The sequence below is a fragment of the Sapajus apella genome, unplaced genomic scaffold (genome assembly GCF_009761245.1).
Source record: "Sapajus apella isolate SASKATOON/1434 unplaced genomic scaffold, GSC_monkey_1.0 scaffold207, whole genome shotgun sequence".
Classification (NCBI taxonomy): domain Eukaryota; kingdom Metazoa; phylum Chordata; class Mammalia; order Primates; family Cebidae; genus Sapajus; species Sapajus apella.
The window spans coordinates 109,189-131,705 of NW_022437147.1; the positions used below are offsets into that span (position 1 = coordinate 109,189).

At 42.6% G+C, this 22,517-nt stretch overlaps 1 protein-coding gene across 7 annotated transcripts in view; it reads right to left on the reverse strand.

Annotated features, from left to right (window-relative positions):
- The window catches only part of SVIL (supervillin), a 217,876-nt gene that overhangs the window by 109,160 nt on the left and 86,199 nt on the right, over positions 1–22,517 (reverse strand). Inside the window, exon 1 of one of the 7 annotated variants that reach the window (XM_032270278.1) lies at positions 16,712–17,983. The exons of 5 other annotated variants lie outside the window; for them this stretch is intronic. Coding sequence is in view for 1 of the 2 variants with exons in the window: in XM_032270269.1 (XP_032126160.1) it covers positions 2,614–2,629 (16 nt within the window). In the remaining variant the exon portion in view is untranslated. Of the gene's footprint in view, positions 1–2,613; positions 2,708–16,711; positions 17,984–22,517 lie in introns of those variants that run through there. One more of the 7 variants, XM_032270269.1, reaches the window with a different exon arrangement.

Sequence of the window (22,517 nt, forward strand, 5' to 3'; positions counted from 1 at the left end):
GAGAAAAAGCACATTCACATTAAGAAATTCTGTCTACTTAATAGGAAAATCCCCATCAAGGATGCAGATATAAACCACTTTTTGGAGATTCCTTGGAAGGATGCTTATGAGGTGACAATGACTCTGAGCCTTCTGTGGACCTTGCAAGATATAGAGTCTATTTATTGCTGGTGGACTCCCAGCTTTCAATAGAGATTATGCTTTTCTCAAATCAGTTTTTCTGTGGTGCTCTATGGAACAAGAGAAATAATAAAGCCGGCCAATGCAGGCCAAATTTGACAGCAAATGGAGATATCTGATTTAAAAGACAAATGCCTGAAAGAATAGTCCACAATCTGGCCAAGACATTAAGAGATTTTCAAGTCAGAAAGTGACAGCCGTCATTACATTATCATGGACCATATGAAAATACTCTGCAGCCTCTCATCCATGATAAACTGATAGTGCGTGCACCGCCGTGTGACGGCGTGCACAGACACTGTTGTAAGGAGCTCACTGACACAGGAAGAGAGCACCGTTCTCCCAGGGAAGCGGGCTAATCCCGTCCTCTTGGGGAGGGACGGTGTTTAATGCATTTGATTTTAGTGAAAGCTCTAGAAAGCGCCAAAAGTCCAACAGCTGTACATAGTTCCCATTAGGAATCCTGACCTCAACTCATAAGTTTTGGGAAAGGAGGATTTATTGTATTGTTTGTCAAATTCAAGTTTTATTTTATGTCCATAAAGCTGTGGAAAGGAAAACACTGTCTTTTTCTGACTGTAACAGGCTGTTTACAGCTCCCTGACAATACAACACTCTGCTGAAGAGAAGAGGCACAGCCTCTGGGGCGTTAGGCGGGATTTTTCTGGATTACTAGTTGCACAAAGCAAAAGTCAAAGACTGTTCGGACCCCAGCCTTCCTAAGCTCTGCTTCTCACACAGACTCGCCATGCCTGGCGCAGCATGGATGCCCTTGACCACCTTCAAAGCCCAAATGCCTTTTTTCGACTCGTGTGATGGCTATCAGGATACGAGGGTCCAAGCAGTCCCCAGAGAATTGCTGGGTCTTTTTGGAAGCAACAGGCTCTGCCCCAAACCCTGGGCTACCTCTTCCCTTTCATGTTACAAATAAACTCTTTCCAAAGACACTTTTTTTTTTTTTTTTTTTTGAGGCAGGGTCTCGCTTTGTCACCCAGGCTGGAATGCAGTGGCACAATCATAGCTCACTGCAGCCTCAAACTCCTGGACTCAAGGGATTCCGGCCCCTCTCAGCCTCCTGAGTAGGTGGGACTACAGGCATAGATCACTGTAAACAGCTAATGTTCAGCAAACATCTTAACACAGAGTGCCAGTGTGGCCAGCAAGTGCTCCACTGCTCCATAAGCAGGGAGGAAGGGGATTTGGGGCTAAAAATGGCAACTCAAGATCCAGGTAGCTTTGTGTAAAGTAGCCCAGTAACAATCAAACCCCTGAATGGAAAGATAATCAAACACAGGACAAACCATGACCATGGCCCGAGGCTCTAGAATTTAAACTGGAAACCGTGAAAATTAACCATCCTCTTTGAATTTCTTAGAGGACTGACAGAAGACAGTATGTGCAAAATTTTTTATTCTCCTTGTCATCCATGTTTACACCTATGAGATACTTTGTTTGCTGAAGAATATACTTTTTAGGAGATTTTCAGTCCCAGAGAAGAAATGTTTTTAAATGGATTGTGACTCACTGTGGATGCCTGTGTGAGGAAAACCAGGGATGTAAAGGTCAGGATTTTGTGCAATTTGTTGGGCTGTCAAACTTTAATGAGTCTTCTGCCAAAATGATTTTGTTCAGTTAAAACTAAAACTAACCAGACGTATGACAAATATTTACGGTCGGGGTCAAGAGTGTTTACTCTTCGGCAGTTAGCTTTGAAAACAAAAGAGCTTTGACCACAGCTCTGGACTGAAGGGAACCACAGCTGAGAGCTCCCTGGAAGCTTAAGAGTCAAACACACAGCCCTGCTTTCCAAAGCCCATCTCTTCCAGGAGTCGGCCATGAATATAGATGATGAGCTTCGTGGCAATGTCTATTTTTAAAGGCCAGCACACACACATACAATATGATATGGTTTCCCTGACAAAGCCAAAACTGCCAAATAATTACCACATTTCTAATTTTACATTTGAGCTAACAAACACCAAAGCAGAAGCTGAGGTTTGATTTTAATTTTTGCTCTACTAAAATTAAACTAGATTGCCATGTACTCATTTTCTCATTACAAACTCCGTTTTAAAAAATACTATGACAAATGCATTTTTAAAAAGATGATTGCAAACTATATTTTTTTAAGTGCAGATTTTTTGGATGTTACTCATACATATGTACACATACACGTATTATACACGTATAAACCAAGATAACAGAAGAAACGATGACAAATTCTAAGAAGAAATAACAGCCTCATTCCATAAGGTATCACGAAGCCTAGAAATCAGAATTCATGTTTCAGATTATAATCATATTTAAATTTTTTTTTTTAGTATTAGCAACATTACAAAAGCCATCAGGACTGTGTAAATGGAGACAAATTATGTATATATTATGTACATTTCAAAAATTATCATTGCACACATTAAAATCAGTCAAACTTACAGATATCCGTGGCCATATTGTGATGTCTTGAAGATGAAAGGGGAGAGACAGAAAGAGAATAAGAGAAAAAGAGAATATAGGAAGAGATGAAAGGGAAAGAGGAGAGGAAAAGAGAAGGAAAAGGGAGGAAAAGAAAAGCAGAAGAAAGGAAAAGAGAGGAAGGGAAAGGAGGAGAGAGTAACAGGAGAGAGGTGGGAGAGGAAGGAGAGGACTCCCCTTATAGTGTCCCTAAATATTCACCCACCCTCTGACAAACCAAATAAGGTCAGGTGGCAACTCGGATAGTCAACTGTGCTGGTTATTTTAAAAACGTTCATTCAGCGCAACAGCTGAGCTGAATTGTTTTTGATATACAGTCACCTTATCCAATTCAACTTGTGTATTCATTTACTCTTGATGCTAGGGTTAAGCAGGGGAAATAAGGTATTAGCCCTGCCTGTTTTTTTATTTTTTTGAGACGGAGTCTTGTCCTGTCGGCCAGGCTGGATGGAGCGCAATGGCGGAATCTCGGCTCACTGCAATCTCCGCCTCCCGGGTTCAAATGATTCTTCTGCCTCAGCCTCCTGAATAGCTGGGATTATAGAAATCCGCCACCACACCAAGCTATTTTTTGTATTTTTAGTAGAGATAAGGTTTCACCATGTTGGCCAGGCTGGTCTCGAATTTCTGACCTCTTGATCTAACCGCCTTGGCTTCCCAAAGTTTTGGTATTACAGGCCTGAGCCATAGCTCTTAGCCTATCCTTGCCATTTTAAATAAAAAAAAATTTTTTGAGATGAGTCTCACTCTTTCACCCAGGCTGGAGTGCAATGGTGTGATCTTGGCTCACTGCAACCTCTGCCTCTTGGGTTCAAGCAATTCTTCTGCCTCAGCCTCCTGGGTAGCTGGGATTACAGGCACGTGCCACCACGCCCGGCTAATTTTTCTTTTGTATTTTCAGTGGAAACGGGGTTTCACCATGTTGGTAAGGCTGGTCTCCAACTCCTGACCTCGTGATCTGCCCGCCTCGGCCTCCCACAGTGCTGGGATTACAGGTGTGAGGGCCAATAAAATTTTTAAATTTGATTTTTTATTCTTAAAAAAATTTTTTTTAGAGATTGAGGTGGGTCTCACTATATTGCCCTGGATGGTCTTGAACTCTTGGCCTCAAGCAATCCTCCCACCTCAGCCTCCCAATGTGCTGGGATTACAGGCATGTACCACTATGTCCCTCACATTCCTGCCTTTGTTTTCTGTGTATTTAGTAATACATCACTACCTGGATATAAGAATCAGTTAAGTCTTGTTGCACTTCTGAAAAATCACTTGCTTTTAGCTGAAAAGAAATGCAGCAGAGAACTACAGGTATTGATCGACTTACGACCTATGCAACTTACGACCATTCGACTTTACGACCACAATCGCTAGCCACGACTGCTCCGCATCTGGCAGCGCAAACATTGCCCAGCTGGGCGTACAACAGTGCGGACCAGCTTCCGGCAGCACTACCATCTCCGCGTGCACCATTTCAACCATTATCCCAGACTCGGTACAGCAATTTGTGTTTTGTGTCTTGGATATTTTTCATCAAACCCCTCCCAATAAACTTCTTATACATTTCGAAGCAATGGACCTAAACATCGAACGATTTGCAAGGATTGAACGGATGGCGCACGACGTGTTTCGTCCGTATCGTGAAATTTATGAAGAAAAAAAGAAACATATAATTCAGACAAAGCTCACCATGTTTATGAAAAACCAACTCCAGTAACCCCAACTGCTGCCTCAGATGACGACATCAACAATCCGCAGCCAAGCACCAGCGGCCAATGAAATGTTTCGTACATGTTTATGTATTTTGATATGTTTTGCAATTGGGAAAATGTTTCCTATGGTATTTTTACACCTGTATTTTGTATTTTTGTATGCACCTGTATTTTGTAATTTTGTATGTTTTGCAAATATTAAACCAGTTGTACTGGTAATGCAGTGTTTTACTTAAACCTGACGAATGTAAAAATAAGAAACAAAATGGTGTAGAGATGATACAAATGGCATAAAATGAACAAAGAAAATTATGATATATAACAATAATGAAAGAAAATTATGATAAAATATGACTTAAAGATTTTTATAACATCATTTCACAGTACTGTACATATAGCCTACTCAACTTACGACCAAATCGTGTTACGACTGGCCTGTCGGAACCAACCGTGGTCGTTAAGTTGAGCACTAGCTGTATCTCACTTGCCTGTGTTATTCTGCACCCAAGGACTTTCGCACGTTCTAAGAGGCTGCGCTGAGCTAGGAAAGTGCTTCGGGAGGTTGAAGGCAGGAATGCTTAATCCCAAGGGGAATTTCCCAACCAAAGCAGTAAGTTTCCTGAGGCTGGAAAGTTCAGTGGGTTGGCAGGGAGGGCATTCCAGAACAGGTGGAGGAGAACACAGATGTGGAGGCAGAGTGGGGAGGGCCCACGTGCTTGGGAAACAGAGGCTACCCCACTGTGGGCCGAGCTCAAGGTGCAGAGGGAACCATTACTGCCACGAGAAAATAAAGATAACAGTGCAGAAAAGACGACCAGATTCCTCTAACAAGAAATAACAGCCTCTTTCCACAAAGTACAATCATGTTTAAAAATCAGATTCCAGGTTCACCAGGTTTCCAAGTGACCCCACAAAACCACCTGGGCTGTGGGTCCACGGTCGAAGGAGGTCCATGAGCCTGGGGTCTGGCCCCATCAGCCACTCTGGCCCTTTCTTGATCCTAATACACCCACTGGGCCCGCATTTCCTACACAGCCCAAGAGTTCTCATCCTTTTCTGTTGTGGGTTCATGTTAATAAATATTTATGAGGAAAAGATAAATACACGCATGCATGCACACACACAAACACACATACAGGAACACACACACACAAGCACACATACACATATATACACATAAACATCAGAGGCTTGGGAGCAGCAAAGAACCTTAGAAACACTGAAGGTCAATCTCTTGTTTTTCAGGTGAGAAAACTCCCTGGGAATCTAAGTGGCTTTGTGCATGTGACAAGCACAGCGTCTCTTCTTACAATCCTACCACCAACTCCACACACATTCTAAACTGTCAGAGGTTTGTGAGTTGCAGACGTTTTGAAGGAAAATACATGATATCCTTAGTAGCCACAGCAGGTACTCCAAAATCATCGGAAGGAATGAATTAATGATGAGCCTTTGGGATTGGTCACCGGGAAATCACAAGATCTCATACAATCCGTCAGCACAGAAAGGTCTAGTTGTGCACATCACAGACCTGGTTCCCAGAGGACTTTAGTTTCTATCTGTACGTTTAAACTCGTGGAAAGCAAAAACAAACAAAACACTATTTAAATAAATTGCTCACAGAACCCCATGACCTTAAGCCAAAATGCAAACTTAGGAAAGAACAACCAAGGAGCCAAAGGGCACGCTGTCAGCAGAGACTACAGCCCTGCTAGTTGCCAAACTACTTGGTCCCGGAATTCAAAGCACCTTCATGCAAACCGCTCCCTTGCCTCTCCAAGGCAGTGAAAGCTGCCTTGCGAAGGGAGCTTGAAGCATTCAACTGGAGCTTTATTAGCGATGGTGAGTCTGCACAGCATGGCTATTCAAATCCACAATTCAACTCAAAATGCGGAAATGAACATTTTATGTTTTTGGGACACAAAAAACTTACAAAACTGTATTCAGTGTGTGTGTGTGTGTGTGTGTGTGTGTGTGTGCACGTGTGTGCGCGTGCGTGTATGCATGCTTGCACTGGGTGTGTGTCTATGTGAAAGAAATAAGGAATCCTCAGAAAAATTTCCCCTAATACAATAAACTTCCATTTCTTTTGAAAAACACAGCATTTTAGATTTTTCCTCTGCCATCCAAGTATGACAAATTACACAGATAGGCCAATAGGCAATGAGTGGCAGTTCTTCAGTTCCTAGAGGCAGATCCAAGTGCAAATCCACTTCCTCTGTCCTGTGCTGTCCAACACAAGGGGCCACTGCAATCTGGACTAATTAAAATGAAGCCAAGGTTAAAGTTTAATTCCTCAGTGGTACTTCCTACCAGTGGCTAGGGGCTACCCAACAGAACAGTACCAGTTTGAAAACAAATCCATTGACAGACTGTCCAGTTCTACCGGCCAGTACTGAGTCAGGCCCCATGAGTTGTCCTCACCTCGTTTCAGTGGGAGAATGGGACCTCACTATATTGCCCAGGCTGGTCTCGAACTCTTGGCCTCAAGTGATCCTCCCACCTCAGCCTCCCTAAGTGTTGGGATTACAGGTACGAACCACTATGCCCTGCCCATCCCTGCCTTTGTATTCTGTGGATTTAATCATACATCACTACCTCGAAATAAGAATCAGGTAAGTCTTGTCGCACTTCTGAAAAATCACATGAATTTTAGTAGAAAAGAAATGCAGGAGAGAACTATCTCACTTGTGTTTTTCTGCACCCAAGGACACTTGCTCCATTAAGAGCTGTAAGGTTCAGCTGGGTGTTATCTGAAGCCATCCAGGCACGTCTAAGATCTTCATCTCTATAGAAACACAGCCATTTGCACATAGTGGCATTTTGGTCAATGATGGACCGCCTATGCTCTGTTGGTCCCTTAAGATTATGATGGCTACACCATCAACTCCAGTGTGTAGTGGGCTATACCATCTAGGTTTGTGGAAATGCACTCTCTGGTGGTTGCAGAATGACGAAATCACCCAAGGACACATTTCTCAGAATGTACCCCTGTTATTAAGTAACATTAACTAATCAGAACATGACTTTTCCTTAGATGCATTTGTTCTTCACTTTTTGGGAGTCATAGCCCCTTTAAGAAAAGTGATGAAAATAGTGGATGCTCTCCTTTACTAAATGAGTTTTAACAACAACAACAAAAAAACCCTAACATTTTCCATACAGTTTTGGGGAAATATTCTAACATTCTAAAGTTTGTTCTTGCACTCCAGTTTAAAAACCATCTGCTTGGCCAGGCACGGTGGCTCATGCCTAGAATCCCAGCACTTTGAGAGGCTGAGGTGGGTGGATCACTTGAGGTCAGGAGTTCAAGATCAGCCTGGCCAGCATGGCGAAACCCCATCTTTACTAAAATTACAAAAATTAGTCGGGTGGGGTGGTATGCACCTATAATCCCAGCTACTCAGGAGGCTGAGGCAGGAGAACCACTTGAACATGGGAGGCAGCGGTTGCAGTGAGCTGAGATTGATTGCACCACTGCACTCCAGCCTGGGCAACACAGTGAGACTCCATCTCAAAAACAAAAAACAAAAAACAAAAAACCCCATCTGCTCAGCAAAATCATTTACATTGCTCATTTGAAACACAACTTCTCTGCAATAACAATTTGACTTCACCTATCTTAGGTTACATTTTTTTTTTAAGTAACAACAAAGTCTCATTAAAAAGAACTGAGCTCATTAATGGTAGAAATTTTCATCCATTCTTATGTTAGCCAGGGAGATACTACATGCATAAAAATTAGCTCAGAAAACTCTCTCCATTAAAATGCCATGGTAATTTGTTCTCCACAAATCTTAGAGCGTCCATTTACCATCTGATTATTATTTTCATCTAGAGAGCTACTGAATAAATTGTAATTTACTTTTAATGAAATAATTATCTTGTGAAGGACAAATGTTGAGATGTTTATGGCCCCATGAGCCAACCAATGTCTTTCAACTTGTGCAAAATTAAATGTAAATATATTACTGACATAAAGATAGGCAGGAAGGCAGCTAATGTTCTAGCTTGTATAAAATCACCTTCACCCAGTGATAGAAGTGACCAGGTGAATCGTCTTAAAAAGAAAAAACACACAGAAAGATTATCTATTCAAAAGTTTCTGTTCAAAGTTAGATTTTCTGACACTATTAGTGATACACAGTAGTCCATCCAATGTTACTAAAGTCTTTCTAAAATCATTTCAGTTTTCAGGTAAGACTTTATCTTACCTGAAGATATCTTTATCTTTAATTTTTGATAAGTTTAATAAAGTTCTTAGACAAGGTCTGAAAGTAAGAAAGAGTCAAGTTGATCCAATGATTTATTTCTGTAACATCCTGTTTGATATCAACATCAACCTTGCCTTGGCAACGAATCAACATTTTATAGACAGAATTTTATGATGGCAAAGAGAGCATGGATTTTAAAAATAGAGAGAGGGCCAGGCGTGGTGGCTCACGCCTATAATCCCAGCACTTTGGGAGGCTGAGGCAGGTGGATCACGAGGTCAGAAGTTCAAGACCAGCCTGGCCAAGATGGTGAAACCCCGCCTCTACTAAAAATACAAAAAATAGCTGGGCACAGTGGCAGGCACCTGTAATCCCAGCTACTCTGGAGGCTGAGGCAGGAGAATTGCTTGAACCTGGCAGCAGAGGTTGCAGTGAGCTGAGATCACACCTCTGTACTCTAGCCTGGGCAATAGAATGAGACTCCGTCTCAAAAATAAAAAATAAAAAAAAATAGAGAGATGGGTTTGACTTGTACTTACTTCAATTAAATATATATCGTTAAATGCATATGAACTTTATCAGTATAAACTCTAAAGGAAGAGAGAATTTCAGAAGATACAAAATGCAAACCGTAGGAAGATACTAAGCCTAACAAGCGTCTCCTTTGGTTAGAAACCATGCTGGGTTGTTTTTTTTTTTTTTTTTTTTTTTCAGCTTTGAGGTACAATTAACAGATGAAAATTGTATATACTTAAGGTGTGCAGCATAGTGTTTTGATATAAAAGCTGAACTCACAGAAATAATGGTAACCAGGGGCTGGAGGCAAAAGAAAATGGAAAGATGTTGGTCAAAGGATGCAAACTTGTTACAAGCAAGTTCTGGAGACCTAAGGTATAGGTCTACAGTTACTAGCAATGTATCGTATATTTAAAATTTCCCAAGAAAGTAGATCTTAGGTTTTCTCACGGCACATACACATGGTTATGGTCCCTACATCAGACACAAGTAACTATGTGAAACCATGGGAGGTATTTGACATTTTATCATTTACCTAACACTTGAACAACAGATGGAGGGTTGAAGATCAAGAGAATCACTCAGGGTTCTTGAGTACCTTTCCATTGGAACTTAAACCATACAAGGGCAGGAATTTTGTTTTCCACCGCTCTTTCCCCAATACCTATACCAGTCCCTGACACACAGTAAGTGCTCAGAAAATAACCGTTGAGAATGAATAAATCCCTGGCAGTGAGCTAATCAATTTAGAGGGAAATGAAAGCCAAGCACATCCCATCCTGTTGCGAAGAGGAAGATTCTGACAGTCTCAGGCATCCCTGTGTGAGTTTGCTGTGACCACACTGGGGTTTCACATCAGGAGAAAAAGCGAAAGTCCAAATGGAGATAAGAATAAACCAGGTTAGAGAAAAGAAAATGGACATGCTTAAATGAACACTAAAGAAATCATGAGAGCTTAATTTGAAGGGATGTCAGAAACTTTCCAAAACAAAGAATCAAAGACAAAGAATGATGACCAAGCCATCAGAGAAGGGAGAAACAGTCCGCATATTTCAAAAGAAACATGGAAGGACAGTGAAAGGACTTATTTTTAAAAAGATCTTTCTCGGCCAGGTGTCATGGCTCACGCCTGTAATCCCAGCACTTTGGGAGGCTGAGGCGGGCGGATCACGAGGTCAAGAGATTGAGACCATTCTGGGCCAACACAGTGAAACCCTGTCTCTACTCAAAATACAAAAATTAGTTGGGCATAGTGGTGAGCACCTGCAGTCCCAGCTACTCGGGAGGCTGAGGCAGGAGAATTGCTTGAACCTGGGAGGCGGAGGTTGCAGTGAGCCAGATCACGCCACTGCACTCCAGCCTGGCACCTGGCAGCAAAGTGAGACTGTCTAAAAAAAAAAAAAAAAAATATATATATATATATATAATCTTTCGAAACACATTTCCAACTTGTTCCTGCTCTCCCACTTTGAACTAGATACGAGATACAAGGTGTCTCCTTTCCAAGGAACACCAGAGTATCCTCAATCTCTGAAACCTTTGGATTACAGAATCCCAATACGTAAAAGGAGCCTTAGAAATCGTCCAGTCCAACCCTCGTTTGAATCAATGAGACCACTGAGGCTCAGAGAGGTTAAGAATTTACCCAAGGTTACACAGCTGGTTCTTCATGAAAATCAAGGCTGCTCCTTTTTCCTCTAGCCATTGACACTTTCAATTTCCAGATGAAATCTTCCTCCTCCACCAAGAGCAGGGAAAACACTTTTTCGGACTTTTTGGGAGGTAAGTGAATGAACCAATCATGTTTGCTGTGATGGCCCCTATACCACTTTGCTCCGCTGTGTTCTCCATGCCCCATACCCCAAATATTTCCTTTAGAAATATTTAAGAATAGTTGGCTGCCTGAAAGCTCCCTGACCCCTCTGGAGTGAAGACATGATACAAATCCAAATTCATAAATTCCACCTCAAATGGGAGGATTCTGTGTTGGGTAAAGTACATCCCATGAAGCTTAGTCACTCTATTCTGAAGCATCATAGCCAATTTTATCTAATAACGGAATTTTAAAATATTTAGCACTTTCAATAAAAAATGTATGAAATCATAAAGCCGAATGGTTATGTGCGTGTGGCTAAAATGAACATCTGGGGGAAATTAAGACTATCAGCACAATTTGGAGAGCTAGCTGTTTCTCAACAGGATACCCAAGTCTTTTTTTCTAACCTGGCTCAAACCTATGGAGTCATTAGCTGGTTTAGCTGTCTGACGCAATATTTGCAAACAAATAATGAGACATTATAATGCCATGTCTTGGTTTTCATAATAGCAACTGCTAAGGGAATGGATTAATTGCAAAATAAACAAATGTAGCTGAATTTTGTAACCAAGCTAGGACATGGTAAACTAAACCATCAGCTTAACTCAAAAAATTCCTAAGAAAATTTATATCTAAAACTACTAAAATGTGTGAATGTCATTTTAGCTTTCATAATCTACCTCTTAATTCAATATATTTTAAGCCACTGAAAAGCAACTGCTTTCTCATTTGGGTTTTGGGTGGAGTGTTTTGTTGAGTGTGCAACATGTGCAATTGCAACATATATATGTCTTGGATTTTTGGCTAAACGAGATCAATTAGGTATAATGTTTCAGAATGTACGAAAGAGTATTTACTTAAAAATTTGAAATAAATATTTAAAGTATGTGGGATCTTAAAAACCTAAAAATATCAATCTGGTTTTTCTATTCAATGACTGTATGTATCCATCCAAGCCTAAGTTATCTGCCAACTTTCCATGCTCAGAACATAATTGACAGTCCAGAAAGAAATAAGAGGCCTCTGAGAAACCAAAACACAGTTCACAAATCATAGGTGCATTAACATAAAAAGCCCTTTAGGTCTTCTTCTAGAACCCAGTTGTTCTTTTCTATCAATAGCAAATACAGAGGATACAAATTCTCACACAGCTAATTGGGAGTTAATTTCTAATTACAAACAGAAAAATCAGCTCCAAAAGCCAGATGAATACATTCCACCTGAAATGGACAGGTTGTACAATTCACCTTATAAAGAGGAAAACCAGGATTCTTTTAAAATCTTAAATGGACCCTAAGAAGAAAAGCTGGGCAAGCAAAGAGACAGAAAATGATTTAAAAAATAAGGCCACCAGGAGATCTCAAGATCACAGCAGGCTGTGGACGCTGAGTGTGGAGGTTGGAGTCCCATCATCCTCACTAAACCTGAGATTCTCATGGAGAGGCGCTCCATCCCAGGGAGCCTGGAGGGACACCAAAGAAACCAGGAGGTCTTGAAAGGTCTCCAAGAGGAGAGGACAGAAGAGCTTCTGATCGGTGCTGAGGAGTGAGTGGGCAGGGACAGAAGTGATCGCTTGAGGTCAAGGAGAGCTTTATTTAGAATGGATGAAACTTGAGGATGTTTTCAACACAAGGAGAAGAAGCCAGGAGAAGAGCAGAGTGGAAAATAAGACCAAAGGGAGAGAACCGTGTAGGAAGAGAAAGGGAAGGGGTGGCATGAAAAGCACAGAGGAACAGAGGAGCCTTGAAGGACTCCTTCTCCCCCTTGGAAACCCGCTTCGAGTCCTGCACCCCAGCTGGTTGCCATCTCAGGCTTATGGCAAAGAATTAGCCTAAGGCGGCTCAAAGCCGGTCCTCAGACCGAGGAATCAGCATCACCTGGATCCTGTTTGCTGAATTTCTAAGCCCAGTGCAGAGCTAAATCAGACGCTGCAATAACCCAAGACTGCAGGTGATTCGTATTAAAGTTTGAGCCGTAGTGGCTAAAGAAGTGTTTACGAATATGGGCACTGAAGTCAACCAGATCTGGGTTCAAATCCAGCTCTCCCCTGACCTTATGGTATGTGCCCAAGCTTGAGCAAGCATTTCTAAGCCTCAGTTTTTTCCTCAGTAGAATGAAGACAATTGTACTAATATTTCTTGGGGGCTACTGTAAAAATTAGAGTCTGGGCACGGTGGCTCACACCTGTAATCCCAGTGCTTTGAGAGGCCTTAATGGGAGGATGGCTTGAGGCCAGGAGTTTGAGACCAGCCTGGGCAACACAGTGAGACATCCTTGCCTCTATGCTTTTTTTTTTTTTTTAATTATCTGGGCATAGTGGTGAATGCCTGTAGTCCCAGCTACTCGGGAGGCTGAGGAAGGAGGAGTGATTGAGCCCAGGAGTTTGAATCTGCAGTGAGCCATAATGGTGCCACTGCACTCCAGCCTGGGTGACAAGGCAAGATTGTCCCAAAAAATAAAAATAATTAAATGACATATTGTAGAGGTAAAGAGCTTGGCATGAAGCCTGGCACACAGTAATAATGGATGGGCTGTTATTATTGTTCATCCCTTCCAGTCTGACTGGTCAAATAGCTCCATTATGTCCCTGTGCGAAGCACTCTGGGAAAGAAGTTGCCAAGGACAGGGAATACACTTCAGGCTTCTGCATCCCACAGGATCCAGCCCGCAGCTCTGCACAGGGAAGGTACCCAGAAAATATGGACTGAAATGAATATACCCAGGGCTGTGACACGGGCAAGCCAATGATCCCAAAGCAAATATGAAAACTACTTCTTTTACTCTGTTTACACAAAAACCAGTTAGACAGAGGTTATGAACTTGTTTGGGATTAAAAGATCAACTTTCAGAAGGAGACAAGAACCTTAGGAGGAAAAAGAGTGCTTCTCTCAAAAGCTCCTACAACAGGCAGTCTCTCTGCGAGGGACAGAGATCTCTCTGAACCAACAACAAAGTGCTCCCGAGATCAGTAGTGCAGATTGCTCCTGAGATGTGTGACTCCAGATGAAGCTGAATGTTTGGGAAAAACACTTAGGTCAAATTGCACCACTAGATAAGAGCTGCTTCGTTGTAGGCAAAGTTCCAATCATGAAATGACTGACTTCATGCAGCATACCTTAATTTCCTGGGTTGGCAAAAGCATGTACACAGAAACCCCATCAGACTTGTTATCGTAACATGAATCTTTCTGCTTGGGTTGTTATAGATAAGGGAAAAAAAAGGAGAACTTGTAACATAGAACAGCAGCTTCTACTGTAAACAGTACAGGATGAGGGCAAAAGTGCTGGATGGATCACAGCCAAATTTCTATATGAAGAACCCACAGGTCGCTGCAATTCAATCCATTCAACTAACTCACAATTCTGGAGTGCCCAACTAGGTAGTGGGCACCGGGCTAGACCCTGGGGGTGGTGATAGAACTGAGACCCAAGTGCCTCACCAGGTACCCCGTACCGAGAAAAGGGCCACCAGGACCTAGTGACAGCAGCCCTAGAGTGCAGGCTGGAGTCGAGGCCCGGGAGGGCCAGAGGCATGTCCGAGGAAGCTTCATGCACATCTCCTTTGATGCTGCTTCCCTGGTGGGCAAGAGAAAACATTTTGGGGAGACTTGCCAACAAAACTCCAGGGGCATGAAAGACCCTGAAAGGGAGGCTACAGGGCCCAGGCTTTTGCATGTCAGCAGTGAGGAATGATGAGAGTTTGGCCCTGGCTGAGTGCAAGATGAGATCTTTGTAAAGGAAGGTCATCCTGTGGCTGAACCAGACAGGAGAAACCAGGGGCAAGAGACCCATTAAGGGCAGAGCAGTAGCCCAGGTAAGAGATGGTGAGGCTGAAGGGGAGGTGGTAGGGCAGAGGCCTCAGGGACCTATAAGGAGAGGAGTTAAGGATGACCACAGGGTTCCTAGTTGAGTCACAAATCAATGAAGCCCAGAACTGCTGGAAAGTGTTAGATCTGGGGGTACTCCCAATCACAGCGAGGCACCCTGAGATCAGTGCTTTAACACAAAATTGCAATGAGTGTTCTAAAAGCCCAGGCAGCTGCAGATTCAGGAGATGGCTCCAAGGCTGCCTTTTATATCCTACAATAAAAAGGCTTCTAGCGGTTCAGTCTCCCTAATTCTCCCTGCAGCCTGAGAGCCACGTGTGCTGGAGCTCACCAGACCTTCTTATAAAAATCCAAGGGTCCTTTCCCTTGGATGCAATTCATCAACTGTAGAATATTAAATAAATAACCCCAGGTGTGGCCAAAGACGTTCACTCTGAATTGAACTCCAAAGTCTTCCAGAAGTCTGTTTACCACAAAACAGTCTGTCTCCAAAGTAGAAGCAAAGATAAAGAAGTGTTTGTTGAATGACAGACTGACATCCACTGCAAGATGGGTGCATTAGCCAAATTTCACTCTGAAGACTAGGCATGTGGCAAAATTAAATGTGCCAAAAGTACTAACATAAAGGTAGGTAGGAAGGCACCAAATGTACTACAATAGCTTGTATAACATCGGCCTCATCCAGTGATCAAGGTAACCAGATAAATACACACACACACACACACACACACACACACACACACACACACACAGACACACACACACACACACACACACACACACGGTGTAGACTCCAAAGTTTCTGGTGTAAGACAAATTCTCTGACAGTACTAGTGCGCACTTGACAGCCTGGATCCTTAAGACATCCCCAGGTTTGGTGAGAAGAGACAGCCCACATATGCTTGGCACTTGGTTGCGCTTCTTTGGAGACAGAGGGTACACGGTACACCCTGTGGTTTTACTCCACAGAGGATATCACCAGCAGCTTGGCCAGGGTAGTGCTGTATGGGACTGTCCCCTACACCATGTAAGTTAGGCTCTTAACCACATCCTCCCAAATGCCAGTAAGTTATTGAGAAAATCTGAAATATCCCCATGCATTTCCAAACGCCCCCTAGGGTTGCTGCAGGACCTCCATGCAGACCCCTTGGAGTATTCACTGATGAAGTTCTTCTCTATAAATACTCTGTCTTCCTACCTGGTAAAAATAATGACTGCCTGTACTTGTCCATCTGATATGGAATAAAGAACTAATATTTTTTTCAAAGCAGCAACATGTCAAATAAACCTTAAATGTTCTAGAGTTCAGTGCTATTTTTCAGCAGAAGCAAATCACAGAGCTAAATTACTCAGAGACCATAGCACTCTCCAGGCTTTAAAAAGCTGAGGCAGTATTTTTTTCTTGGAGAATTTAAAAATAAAATGCAATTCAAACTCTAGAACATACAGTGAGGTTTGTCTCATAAATTCTGGAACATCCCAAGTTCTATAAATCAAGCCCTGAAGAATGAAAGTACCACGGCAAAGAACCTCAGAACAAAGATTATGCAAAAGGATCACTGCTGATTTTCTATTTTTACATGAATTATAATGGCAGTGAAATAAAACTTGCCCTTCTGAACTCCACCCCCATACTTGTGCTATGATTATTAAAGTACTTTGCATTGTGCATATACTTTAATGCCAAGACTTCAAGTGCTAACATTTAGACAGAATGTACTAAGTTATATTAATCAAATTGTTAGCAATAAACCTTTCTGTACCATAAAGTAAAGCCTTAAAAAAAAGAAAGTCCAATCCTTCCCAACCCAAGAAATATGCCCAAGGGTATCTACAGGAATGGCTGCAGTAACTGGCAAACACTGGCAGGAATTTTCCAATGACTGAAATCAACAAATCCTCAGGAAACATGCTCAGACAGATGGCACTTAAAAAAACCAACAAACTGCATTTAGATTTACAGGAAGATTTTTTCACTTACTTTGAATTTCTGTATAATCTTCGTTCCTCTAAGTTAAAGGGGGAAAGAAAATCACACTGCAATTCCTTATTTTTCTAATTAAGAAAAAACAAAAACAAAAACACGTTATATCCTCGAATCCAGCTTTGGATGTCTTCGAGTATTTTCTTGGAGTCTCTTTCCAATGAATACTACTTTCAAATTCTAAGCACAAAGCACAATCTCAAAAGTTAGCCCAAATAGCGTACAAAATCAAAGATCACGATGTCAACAAACAATTGCATCTATCAGAAGCGATGATGATTCAGAACAGGATAAATTTAGAATGGTGTTTTCCAAAAGGCTTTTTGGATGTCAAATTTAGGAAATAGGTGAAGGCTACATCCCAAAAGTTTCTCTCCAAAAAGAACGCCAAAATATTAATAAAAAGAGTCTTCTTTTTGAAGTTTTCCGTCCCCTGGTGTCCTTGAGGCTGAACTTCCCCAACCTGGCCTCGGTGAAGCCATCCATTACTGGGCAAATCCACATGAAACCCGAGGACACTTCAGCCTGGGGAGGACGCCGTCAGAGCAGTGAAGCAACTCCACATGGGACGGGCCTTTTATGGCCTGAACTCGAGAGCCTTGATACCAGCTCATCTACCAGAAATAGCTCTGGAAATTCAGAGGAGCTCATCAGCTGTTGCAGCAGGCCTGGCCAGCAGCTATTTCAAATGCAATTAGGTTGTCCACACTGTCTTTCGGCTTGCTTTACAGAGAAATTAAAAATACAACAGCAGTCTACCGAATAAGATACAACAATACAGACTTGGATGAGCAAACATTTCTCTAACTTAGTTTTTTAGGCTAAAAAAAGAGCACATGATAATTGATAAAGCTCAGACACTGAATACCTCAAAAGTAAGTAACAGACATATATATAATGAATGCCCAAAATGTAACTAACAGACATACACATCTATGAAACAGCATGATGTAATGGCACATGTCTCTACAAGTTTACAAATACTGTAACCTCTGTGGATTTCTTACCACTTCCAATAAGTGTAGAAAATGAATCATCAGAAGAAAGCATTGTGCTGGAAGTACTTGCTGTAAAATGACCCAAATATTTTATCTTCAAGCCAAAGTCAGTCCTCTGAACTGGCAGGTTCTATCTTCCTGTGGATCTTGAGTAGCTCACCTCACTGAAAAACCAGATGAATCTAAACTAATTAAAAAAATATATTAACTATGAAGCACAACCACTTCTTAAAAGGCCATGTGCATTTTTTAAACATTAAAAGGCTGCCAGCTGGGGGCAGTGGCTCACGCCTGTAATCTCAGCACTTTGGGAGGCCAAGGCAGGCAGATCACCTGAGGTTGGGAGTTCAAGACCAGCTTGATCAACATGGAGAAACCCCGTCTCTACTAAAAATGCAAAATTAGCTGGTCGTGGTGGCACATGCCTGTAATCCCAGCTACTCGGGAAGCTGAGGCAGGAGAATTGCTTGAACCCGGGAGGCGGAGTTTGCAGTGGACCAAGATTGTGCCATTATACTTCAGCCTGGGCAACAAGAGCAAAACTCTGTCTCAAAAAATAAGTAAATAAAATAAAATAAAAAAGGTCACTGACATGTTGAATGCACTCAAACAAATATCACAACCCTGTTTACAAAAATACTTATAATTGTAGGTCTCTGTCCCTGTTGTTACCAAGAACAGAGAATCTTAATTGTCTGTACCAACTTCAGTATAAACCACAAACCCCATAAGATTTGGGCTGCAGTACAACAAAAACCTATGTGCTGCTCGGGGCCTCCCAGAGGCCTCTGGGTGCCAGGGTTCTCAGACCACCAGCTGCCTCAGCCAGCAAGGGAGGCCTCTCTAAATTCCCGTTACTAACTAACCCTGCAGAACAATGCCTCCCCCTAAAAGGACAGTCCTGATGCCAGGTGAAAAGATGACAGGGATAATGATTAAACATTGGGGCCGGTGGCCCACGCCTGTAATCCCAGCACTATGGGAGGCTAACACAGGCAGATCACGAGGTCAAGAGATTGAGACCATCCTGGCCAACATGATGAAACCCTGTCTTTACTAAAATACAAAAATTAGCTGGGCATGGTGGCTCATGCCTGTAATCCCAGCTACTGGGGAGGCTGAGGCAGAAGAATTGCTTGAACCTGGGAGGCAGAGGTTGTAGTGAGCTGAGATTGCACCATTGTACTCCAGCCTGGTGCCTGGTGACAGAAAAAGACCTTGTCTCAAGAAAAAAAAAAAAAAAAAAAAATTAAACATTGGCTTCACGATTGTTTTGTGCTAGGGGTAAAAGAATTTGTCCCAGCCAACATTTTTTTTACCCATCTCAAGATGGCAAACAAACAAAACTTCATACATGGCCTTTGCATCCTCATCTCAGTCCTGACCCTGATCTTCCTTTCCCTTAGACCAAATTGGCTTTTCCCTCATTTTAAAGTTTATTTGATTGTGTTTTATGTATTCCTATAAGCTGTGTTAAGCCCCCCCTTGGAGAAAAGTAGGGCATAAATAAATAAAAACTTATATAAAACAGTTCACTATCTGGGTCTTCTCTGCAAAGAGAAGATAGGAGGAGAAAATGAATCACTGGCTAACACAACAGTGCTATTTCCTTCCTAAAAAAGATTCACTCCCACAAAATAAACATCTAGCTTCTGTATGCCTCTTAACTTTTCGCACACTGCCTCCCTGTAGCAACCAAACTGTCCTAGATTAATGCATTGGAGTCTAATAGGATAAGCCTCCTCTGTCACTTCTTCTATATACCCTTTTTGTCTTTGATTATTTAAATCCCAGTTAATTCTTTCTGTGCAATCCATTTAAACACGTTCCTAATTTTTTGGCTATCTGCCTAACTTGGAAGACTCTCATCACACTCACTTCTTTCCAATCATGATAATCATGAATTAGAAGAAAAATCAGCACACAAAAGATGTCAGTTCTCCCCAGACTGATCTACAGCTTAACACAATTCTTAACAAAATCTTTTAAGTTGTTTTTTTTTTTTTTTTGAGACATGGTCTTGCTCTGTTGCCCAGGCTGGAGTGTAGTGTTGCAATCATGGCTCACTGCAGCCTCAACTTCCCCAGCTCAAGCCATCTTCCTGCCTCAGCCTCCTGAGTATCTGGGGCTATACTTATGCACCATGACACTGGGCTAATTTTTTAATTTCTTATTTTTTGTAGAGCTAGGGGTCTCATTATGTTGTCCAGACTGGTCACGAACTCCTGAGCTCAAGACATCCTTCCACTTCAGCCTCCCAAAGTGCTGGGATTACAGGTGTGGGCCACTCTGACTGGCCTCACAGTGATTTTTGGCAGATATTCTAAAATTTATGTGTAAAGATATAGGCCCTAAAATAGCTGAAAAACATCTTGAAAAAGAAGAAAAAAGTTAGGCCAGGCAAGGTGGCTCATGTCTATAAACCCAGCACTTTGGGAAACTGAAGTTCACAGGCAGAAAAGAAAACTTGCATCACCCGCTCAAGTGTTTCTGTGTAGCGGTCTCATAGTCCATTGCTCACTCCTATTTCTGGAGTCAAGATGAGGTCAGAGCATTGGTCAGGACTGTCAGTGCAGGAAAAGAAGACAACAACACTCTCTGTCTCCTTGCCCCTGCCTTTGGAAAAGTTCTGCTTTCTACATGGCAGTGAACTTGATCAATCACTAGAGGTATTTTTTTAGCAGTTCATTTCCAGATGAAAAGGTTTGGCAACCAGGACCTATATTTTGCCCTATTTTCTGCCATGATGGGATCAGACTTGGAATTATTTCATTTTCTCAATAAGCTTAAGATTTTGACCTCTATGAGAGAAGACAGAGACATACTGTAGTCTACTGATATGTACCCCGATACACCTGTATGAGTCTGAGCTTGTGGCCTTCTGTACCATGGACAAGTCATTTTGTTTGTGCATAGATTTCTTTTTCTTTTCTTCTTCTTCTTTTTTTTTTGAGACCAAGTTTCACACTGTTGCCCAGGCTGGAATGCAGCGGCGTGATCTAAGCTCACTGCAACCTCCACCTCCCAGGTTAACGATTCTTCTGCCTCAGTCTCCCAAGTAGCTGGGATTACAGGCACCCACCACCACGCCCAGTTAATTTTTTGTATTTTTTTTTTAGTAGAAACCGGGTTTCACTATGTTGGCCAGGTTGGTCTCAAACTCCTGACTTTGTGATCCACTCGCCTTGGCCTCCCAAAGTGCTGGTATTACAGGCATGAGCCATGGGGCCTGGCCTCGATTTCTTTTTAAAGACAAAAAAGGGGATATTCTTTTATTCTTTCTTTCTTTCCTTCCTTCTTCCTTTCCTTTCCTTTCCCTTTCCCTCCTTCCTTCCTTCCTTCCTTCTTTCCTTCTCTCTCTCTCTCTCCCTCCCTCCCTCCCTCTCTCTCTCTCTCTCTCTCTCTCTCTTTCTTTCTTTTTCTTTTTTTTCTTTCTTTCTTTCGAGGCTGAGTCTTGCACTGTTGCCCAGGCTGGAGTGCAGTGGCATCATCTCGGCTCACTGCAATCTCTGCCACCTGGGTTCAAGCCATTCTCCTGCCTCAGCCTCCTGAGTAGCTGGGACTACAGGTGTGTACCACCACGCCCAGTTAATTTTTTTGTATTTTAGTAGAGACGGGGTTTCACCATATTGACCAGGATGGTCTCAGTCTCCTGACCTAATGATCTGCCCACCTCAGCCTCCCAAAGTGCTAGGATTACAGGCATGAGCCACCGTGCTCGGCCAAGGGGATGTTATTTTCAGTTAATATTTTTCAACCAACAACCCCCCACCCTTGCCAGACAATATGAATCAATCAGTAATTCAATCGAGTCTGTCTTTCTGTCTGGTCTGGTCTCACTTTTTCTCAAAGGTTTTGGAGAACTTTACTGGCTTTAGCTGAAAATCTTTGAGCTCCAAGGTCATCTGTAAGTCACTGGCTTGAACCACCGATGAGCAAGCCAACTCTTCTCTCCCAGGCTGTGGCTTCAGAGCAATGGGTGTGTAGCAGAGCTCAACCCAAAGAGAACTGCTGGCCTCATGGTCAAAATGAGATGTGAGCTTACCAGGGGTGAGCCTGGACCATGGTTTATGAGTCCTGGCTCCAGAGACCCAGCCTCTCACACGGCTGGAGCAACATCACATTCCTGGACACCAGGCTCAGAGTCTCGAGAGTAATCAGAGATGTACAAAGTGTGACATACTCTGTTTAGGCCACTGGATATCTAAAAATATGAGATTTCTGTCTGCTGTGAAGCAGCAGCTCGCTGCATGAAGAGAACCACGGAGGCTGCTGCTCTAATAGGGATGTGAGCTGATGGCAATGTGGCCCGTGGAATGAGGACCTGGAGGCTCTTCCCTTCTCTACTGTTGTTAACATCACAAAGCTCAGCGCCACATGTGGTTACCCTGGCTGATTCAAAATACCAAGAGGAAATGGATCATTCTTATTCCTGAATGAAATACTCCAGGAGCCTGTGCTCCCAGGGAGCGTCATCTACACCTTAGAAAAACGTGGGAGTGAGGAGCCTTCTCTGAGTATGTTCTCCCAGCCCCAAGGATTGAGGAACCCACATCCCCTGAGCCAAGCACGCCCTAGCCCGGCAAGGGTTCCATTCTCATCTTCCTCCAGAAACAGAGCTCTAAGTAATGGCTCTGTACTTGGCCAACCCACAGAAGGCTGATAAGCCCATGATAAAGTGGAACCACAGTCTGATAATTCTATAAAACGGAACCACTTGAACCTGGGAGGTGGGGATTTCAGTGGGCTGAGATCGCACCACTGTACTCCAGCCTGGGTGACAGAGCAAGACTCCATCTCGAACA